The 9,016-nt window shown below is 34.6% G+C and overlaps 1 protein-coding gene across 1 annotated transcript in view; it reads right to left on the minus strand.

The window, feature by feature from the left end:
• The window catches only part of LOC122518689 (Krueppel-like factor luna), a gene marked incomplete at its 5' end in the record, with an annotated part of 45,935 nt that extends 38,611 nt beyond the window's left edge, over positions 1-7,324 (minus strand). The window contains one exon of the mRNA XM_043637721.1: positions 7,241-7,324. Coding sequence (XP_043493656.1) covers positions 7,241-7,324 — 84 coding nt within the window. The remainder of the gene's footprint in view (positions 1-7,240) is intronic.
• Positions 7,325-9,016: the final 1,692 nt, after the last annotated feature.

Consider the following 9,016-nt stretch of genomic DNA (forward strand, 5'->3'; position numbering starts at 1 on the left):
ACTTTTGTATGTTAAATATGTATATATATATAGGTAAAACTTGTCTGGATGATTATAAGTATGAACTTTGACACGAGGCAGGAAAGAAGAGGTTAAAATAATGCAAAAATTATTTATGTTTGTAGGTAAAGAAAAAAAAAAAAATTACAAATAAATCTAACTTGGAAAAGACGAATTAGCAAGAACAATTAGCATAATTAATGCGCGTTGGAATTCATTTGAAAAATTGTATATATTATACTTACTATATATATTACTATATTATTATTAATTAATTAATTATTATACATTACTATATATTATAAATTAATTAATATATATTTCTACATGTATTACTATATATATATATATATTTAATTATTTTTACGTGTATTCTTTTGTCTATTTGCAGGTATCGTTGATAGAACAATTGATTGAAATAAAAAAGAAAAAGAAAAGGCAACACTGGCATTTTCCAATAATTTAAATTTTTCTTTAATTCCATCTATGCGAATGTATTTACATGTATGTATGTATGTATGTATGTATGCATGTATATGTTCTTTACTAGTAAAACTAAAAAAACAATTTACATGCGCGACGAGAAGGGGACAACGAACGATACGACGACGACGACGACGACAACAACAACTACGAGAAGTAAGATTTAAACGCGACTGACAATTCGCAGCTGGTATCATCATCATCATCATCATCATCATCATCATCATCAGCCAGAGAATCGTCTTCAAGGTGGATTAGCATAATAGCCGATCATTACGTTGCACCGTCGTTCGATTTCCGTGGGCGTACGTACGTCTAAGGAATCGTAATACATGTGCGGGAAATGAAATCGTACGAAAAAGTATCAAAGGGGAAAAGAAAAAAAAAGAATACGCCTCGAAAGGGGGCGTGATCCGAAAAATAAATCTCATTTTATTTAGAAATTTTTCTCTCGATCTAAATGCCGATTAAATCTTAATTAATCTCACCAAATGAACATTTTCATTCTCCACGACTTATTGACAAACAAATTTTCAAATTTACCTTTTGATATTATTTAATTTTATCTTCGTCAAGATTTATAAATCATTGCAAATAATTTCCTTTTTTTAATTAATCGAAATGATGATCGAACAAAAATTAATTCCTGACCACACGTTTGTATGTACACTTTGTATATAGAGTGTTTTAAAAAATTAGAATTCAACTTACATTACGTATTACTGATTGCATGTATGTGTGTGAGATCAAAAAGAAATTAAATTACATTCAAAAATGTTTACTACAACAGGACTATAAATGAAACACATACATACATACATACATATATATACATAAATAAATTATTTTAATTAATTCTCTAAAGTAAAAAGGATCCTCTTAAATGTGATATATTATAAAGGCAATAAAAAAAATCAACAAGAAGAACAAAAAATGAGATAAAAAGTATGAAAATAAAAGGATAGATAAATGAGCAACTACCACTACACGGTAAGATTAACACACAGAGATTCGTGCGATCCTAGGTAGAGAAAATGCGAGAGAATGAGTGAAAGAGAGAGAGAGAGAGAGAGAGAGAGAATGAGTAAAAGAGAAAGAGAAGCTTGCCACGCTACCGGCTGTGCTTTCTTCTCGCGCAATTACGCCAAATGGATTTCCTAATTGCGCCGGCGTACCAACCACCAACCAGAAATTACTCACGTTCGATCTCCTCTCGCGAGATGGATCAACAAAAATCGGGATATATCGAAGACTCCTCCTCCTCCTCCTCCTCTTCCTCCTCCACCTCTTCCTCTTCCTTCTCGTGCACCTCATTCTCCCCCTTTTCCACCACCTGCACCACCTTCTTCTTCTTCTTGTTCGCGTCTTTAAAGATAGGAAGGAAGCTTTCTCGAGTATGGTCGGTTAGCAAAAGAAGATTTTTGCTATCCGTAGTTCGATCTGAATCGATCTATCGATCGATCGATCGATCCATCGAGTGTGTTGCTTCGTTCAACGTCGATACACCGAAGCAATCAACGAACACTTCCTCTCCACCCCTATCTCCTTCTCCTCCTCTTCCTCTTTCCTCTTCCTCTCTCATTTTCTCTCTCTCTCTTTCTCTTGATTTGTGGCGGAAGCTTTATAACTATTCCCGATAATTGGATCGGACGTTATAATCGTTTCGTGCTACGAGCCCCTTTTCGAATAAATTTTCGTACAATCGTTAGAAACTGGATACGATAATAGCGATCTATATCGGGACTGTGGGAGGATGATAATGCTCGCACTTTCGAGAGATAAAAGCACACCATATATATATGTATATGTGTATATGTAATTGTCTTTGGATAAGAGAACGACACCATAATCTTATCTTCCGATATCGGCTACCATTCTTAGTGTTTCAAAGCTGATATCAAACTATACTTCTTTATACTTTTATATAGTAGTGAAGAAGGAAAGGTTCATAGAGAAAGAAGAAAAAAGAAAATAAAGAAAATAAGAGAAGAAATTAGAGAGAATGAGACACACATACATATACATACATACACATATGGTGATACTGCAATCCCATTCTTAGTGTTCGAAGTTGGTATCAAACTATACTTCTTTATACTTTTATATAGTAGTGAAGAAAAGATATAATACGTTGGTAGAAAAAAATAAAAAAATAAAGAAAAAGAGAAGAAGTTAGAGAGGAAGACACACACATACGGTGCTGCGAAGCTGGTATCAAACTATACTTCTTTATACTTTTATTTGTTATCTTCTTTATACTTTTTTATAGTAGTGAATAAAAGATATACATACGTAAAGAAAGGTTGGTAGAAAAAAATAAAAAAAAAAGATAGAAAGAAGAAGTTAGAGAGAAAGACACACATACACATACATATTATACATACATACACGCATACGGTGGTGCTGCAATCGCAGGGAATGCAATCGACGAGAGAGCGAGCAGCTTCGAAAGGGCTGCGATCTGCATAGCAAATTGGCGATCGATATACGCTCACCAAGCTTGAGTCTCGAATTAAAGCGTATAACTTTCGTGTCCGGTGCGATGTATCATTATGCGCGAAAGGGCGGCGGCACGGGGAAGTTATGTGGTCGCAGCAAATGTGCATTTGTGAGTGAACGAGCAAACGAACGAACGAACGAACGAACGAGTGCAGCAGCAGCAGCAGCACCACCACCACCACGAATGCAGCTGCTCGCATTTCGTCGTTTTACGTTTTAACGTTTACGACGGCGAACGGTGCTCGCCAAACGCCGATGCGACGGCACCCAAAGACCATCGATTATTAATCATTTAAACTATAGCATTTCGTTGATACACGGATAGATGATTTTACGATGCAATTTATGCAAATTATCCATCCACTTGCATAGAAAACTTTTCTACGATGATACTTTGGATTTGATCGAATTTTATTATTAATTATTTTATTACGATTTTTTTCTTTGGTTATTTGTTTTTTAGAATGAAATTGTTTCTTTTTAATGTCACTGAAATATCGAAATATATTTTATATATGTGTATATATTTTCGTAATAATACTTTTGGGATTGGATTGCATTCTACCCCTCACCCACCCACCCGCCTGAAAAATTCGAGATATGAATTATTTATTGGAAAAATATCATTCATTTATAATATCATCATTTGATTATTATTATTATTTTATTTCAATTTGATAAAATAAAAAAATATGTATAAAAATAAATAAATAAATAAAAGTATTTCCAAACCACGTGAGATATTTAGCACGTAAAAATTGCACGTACAAAAATAAGTAGACGATTTTATCGTTTGGCACGAAACAAAATTGCTAACTCGTTTCCACGATCGTTAATATTTATAATCGTTAAACAATTATAACTGTTATAAATCATTTTTAACACGAATGAATAAAAATGAATGAATTTTTACCAACGTCGACGTTTAATTGAAATAATAATTCATTCGTAGATAAAAAAAAGGTGAAACAAACATTTATAATCCCAATTGATCGTACGATAAACAAATTGCACTTTTGATAAAATATACCCCGTAAGCATTACTTTTCTTCTGATATTATTTAAATATAACAAACACAAAGAAAATATATCAAACACATATAACACATTAAAGATCTATGAAAGAAGAAGAAGAAGAAGAAGAAGGTTCGAACTGTCGAAGAGAAAATGTTTTTGCCGCTAGCACCGGTGTGTTGTTTGCAAACGAAACCGGACAGCCGTGACACCTGACACCTCCTTCTCGTGTGCACCATTCGTCTTACGTCTCCTCCCTCTTTTTCTTTCTTTCTTTCTTTCTCTTTCACGCACTAAAACCCTCTTTCCAATACTCATGCACGTACGCACAAAACGAAGGCCGCTGACTTAGCTATTGGCCCCGATCGAAGCTCGTGTCAACGAAACACACTCGATTAAAACAATGGAACCATCTTTTTCGCGTGATTAATATGCCCCCTCCTACTCCCCACCCACCCACACGCACGCACAATTTAATTAAAACGTAATTAAAAATGGTTACGAAGTTACAAAAAATTATTAAACGTCAACGAATTTGACAAATTATCATTATCATTATCATTATCATTATTATTATTATTGTTGTTGTTGTATTGTGTTTTTTATTCAATCTTAAATGAACGATTATTTTCATTTATTTCTTATCATAAATCATAATCAAAAAGAAAACTATGCGTTTCTACCGTGTCTGATACGAGGATATGATATAAAAAAAGGATTGAAAAATATGTGAGAAAAAGAAAAATGGGGGAAGAAATTGAGATAAATAGGAGAAAAGGATTAGCACGCGCTCGCGCGCGCGCGCGCGTGCACGCTCGCACACGCCAAAGTCACCAGCCGTGAAGGGACACGCGTAAAAGAGATTGGTCGCAGTAGATCGTTCTACGCGGCTGATTCGATAAGAAACGAGTACCGGCCACAAAACAAGCAAGCAAGCAACCAAGTTTGTTTCCGATCCGTGAAAACCACCCTTATACGTGATCCCCCTCCTTCCCCCTCTCCCACCCACCTTTTCTTCCTCCCCGAAGCCGGAAGCAAACTGAACTGTTCAAATAAATCATTTTTCTTCGACAGGGTATCCGAAGAATAGAAAATTTGTCTCCTATGCACTTTCCATAAGAAATAATTAAAAACAATTAATTTGTTCACACTCGTGTATTGTTTAAAAAAAAATCTTCATTAATTGTATTATTTAATATTGAAAAATATTATTAAAATATAATTTTTATTAAAATATATAAATTATTATTATTAAAATATATTAAAGATGAAAACCACCCCTATTGTGAAAAATATGACATTAATTAATATACTTGTAATTATTTTAAACTTGTTACTCATTGTAACTGTAGATAAATAGATAAATAAATGAGATTAATGTTCAATCGAAATGAATAAATGATTGGTACGATAAACAAAACGTATATTATTTGTTTCAGAAGATAAAACACCAATCAACGTATATTTTATAACACGAGTTAAAAAAAATTGATGAGACTGCTGATTACAGAACAATTTTCTGCTAAACTTAAATTAATGAATTCGACGTTTCGATAAATATCCGAGAAAATAATCTAACCAACATAATATATACTACTAATATAAAAAAACCCCATAGAAATTTATTTGATTTATTTGTTTCCTCCTCCTTCTTTATTCTTTTTTAATAATAAACAAATCTCGTCTAAGAAATCTCGTAATTTTTGACATATATCTAAAAGCAAACAGGCGGCGGCAACTTGAAAATCCGATAATACGAGAGACAAGTTTATCTTACCTTATGAAAAGGTCGACCGTGAACAGAGAAAATATGAGAGAAAGAGAGAGAGAGAGGGTGTAAAAAGGGATTCGATCGGTGATGTGATCATCCACCGACACAAAGATACGATGATAGCACAACCACCAATAAAAAGTATATACACGAAACAACACACATATAGAATACACCATACATACACCTAAACACACACATATACTCAAATATATACACGTAACACGTTAGGTAAAAAGTATATACACGAAAGAACACATATACAATACACCTAAACACACATATACTCAAATATATACACGTAAAACACGTTAGGTTCACACTTTGTTCGAGTATGCTCCACTTCCGACGCTTAGCGTCGCGACGCATGGTTGAACGGCTCGTACATATGCCATTATTAAAAGCCGCCCTCGCACGTGATCACCTACGACATAAACTTACACACACATACACATACAGATACACCTAAAAACACACATATATAAATACACGATTCTTTATCCAACACAACAATCGATATTATAAACGCACTCTTCTGTCAACGAGGGTTGCTTCGCTATGGGAAAAGAGAAGAAAAGCCTTTGATATTAACCGATACACATTTTTTGTTTTTTTATTGTTGTTCTCTCTCTGAACTTTGTCAGAATACTTCCTTTTTCTTCCTTTTCTCCTGATACATCTCTCTCATTCTCTCTCTCTCTCTCTCACTCACTCTCTCCACCCCCTATTTCTCTCTTTCTTTCTCTTTATGTGAGAAATGTTTTAATATAATGTTAATTATTACGAGTATAAATTTTATTCATACTACTTCGATGAACTTTAAGAAATTCTATTTTATTATTTTCTTTTTGTTATCAATGAGAAATTTATTATTGTTTTATAAACCATCCGATTTGGATAATTTCGTTAAAAATATTGCGACGACACAACATAGAGAAAAAGTGATGAAGCTAGCTAGCTAAATCGTAAGTTTAAAACGCGCATGGATCTAATCAATTGAACAAGGTAATCTCGACAAGGTCTTAGATTCCTATCGATAATATCGTTCTCAAAGGTAATACGTGTATCGTAGATTAAAACCGTTCCACTTTTCACTCGAACGAAAGATAACACTTAAGAAACACGCAATATCCAAAGTATAGACCAAGGAAATAATCTCGTATTGTGTCTTAGCATAAAGATTTGTCGATATTATATACGAATTCGATATTAATATCTTACGAATATAATATCTAAGATGAAGAAATTATAAATATATTTTTTTTCCCCTAGATGATAACGTACAACAAACGTGCGTTCATTCTGATATCGCGAGTTTTTATTATCACTCGAATTTCGTTAATCAAATAAGTAAATAAACGAATGATGACAGAATAGGTGGGAGGGGGGGAAAGGTAGAAGGGTTGAAAAAAAAAATTATTCTAATATCGTAACGATAAGAACGACGATTATAATAATTATGTGAAAGCTTACCGGTCGAATTTCAAACGATCTCGAGCATTTGTTAGCTTCGATATTCAGTTCCTTTCGATTATAGTAACGTAAATTCTTCTTATTAATTTATTTTTCTTCTCTTTCACCACTATCTCCTGTTTCTTCTTCCCTAATTTTGTTTCTCCTCTCTTCTTCTTCTTCTTCTTATTCTTATTCTGAATCCTTCGAAGCTGTGGAAGACGTCGAACGTTTCGCGTATCGATGATCCAACAACAATAATAACAATAATAATAGTTCACGCGATTAATCACAGTAATAAAACAGGCACTGAACAACGACGACGACGACCACGACGACAACGCATTGTGTGTATCTCATTGAAGAAAAAAAGCGTATTAACTCTTTCCCCTAATTTTTCAATTTTCCGTAATTATCCTTGAAAAGAGTATTTATTATCACAGTTAATCGGGAATACACCGGTGGTTTGTAACAAATAGAAGAAAGGATCGACGAAAAATCGATTTCATTTGCAATAGAATCGAATGAACGTCCCCCTCCCTCCCCGTTCCCTCCTCCTCCCACCTCCTCCGGGGTTTAAGATCCTTTCGGGGTGACTCCCGTAGAATAAGAAATTGGATAACCAACAACAAATAACAATATAACAACGTAAACTTGATTCAAGTGTATCTATATATATACACACATATATATACATAGAATCAGAGTTGCACAGAGTACACGACGCACACACACACAATACACGTTTCCTTTCTTTCTTTCTTCTTTCCTTTTCTTTTCTTTTCTATCTTTCTTTCTTCACAGTATCTCTGACCTTAGTTTCGTTCTATTTGCTTTTGTAAAGTCACATATTTCAGTCACTTGTAGCCTAATGCAAAGAACACTGGGCTTGTCACATGAAAGGAAGAGACACTAGACGACTTCTTCCCCTTCTCTGTTTCTTCGTTACCGATGACGACGACACGAGCGCTACCCTTTTATTGGGTTAAACACCAAACGTGCGAGTAAAACAGAAGGACGAGCGAGTATTATAAAGGACGAAAGATATTTATATGTGTATAGTATAAGAAATTAGGGTGGGTGGTGGACGGGGGGAGAGGCACGTATCGTCGAGTGATATCACAGAATTCTCTCCGACTTCTTCGTTTTCCTCCTATCCTCTTCTTCCTGAGGATTTCTAACAACGTTAATACACACGTTGGTGGGTGCAACAACAGTGCAGCCGCCTCGACGACGATGTTTGTCTGTTCGCGCGCGCGAGAAACCAGCGACGCGACGAACGCACGCACGAATGAACGGAGGTGGACGAAGAAGAGGAGGAGGAAGAGGGAGGTGGTGAATAGATTAACCGTGGAGAGGAAGGAGGGTGCAAAATTTTTCAACTAGGAACAAGGAGTAATAGGAAAGGTAAAGAAGATGATTATTATATTCGAGCACGAGCGTGTGTATCCAACCCTTTTCTTCTTTTTCTTCTTTATCTATCGTTTTATCGAAGAATTCGCGTCGCGAGTCGGAGGAGGAAGAGGAGGAGGAGGAGATAAAAAAGAGGAAAATAGGAAAATAAAATGAGGAATTAATTTAGCGTAAGGTTAAACGTTTTTGCGTGTTCGTGTAGCGATAAGAAAAATAATTAAAAAAACAAATAGAAACGATTACTCGTGCGTGCATACGATACGTGGAAGAACACGATGCAAGAAGAAGAAGAAGAGAAAGAATAATAATAATTATAATAATAATAATAAGAAGAAGAAGAAGAACAATAACAAATAATAATAAGTAACGTCGACAACAACAACG

This window comes from Polistes fuscatus, unplaced genomic scaffold, assembly GCF_010416935.1.
Source record: "Polistes fuscatus isolate 324 unplaced genomic scaffold, CU_Pfus_HIC Scaffold26, whole genome shotgun sequence".
NCBI classification, from domain to species: domain Eukaryota; kingdom Metazoa; phylum Arthropoda; class Insecta; order Hymenoptera; family Vespidae; genus Polistes; species Polistes fuscatus.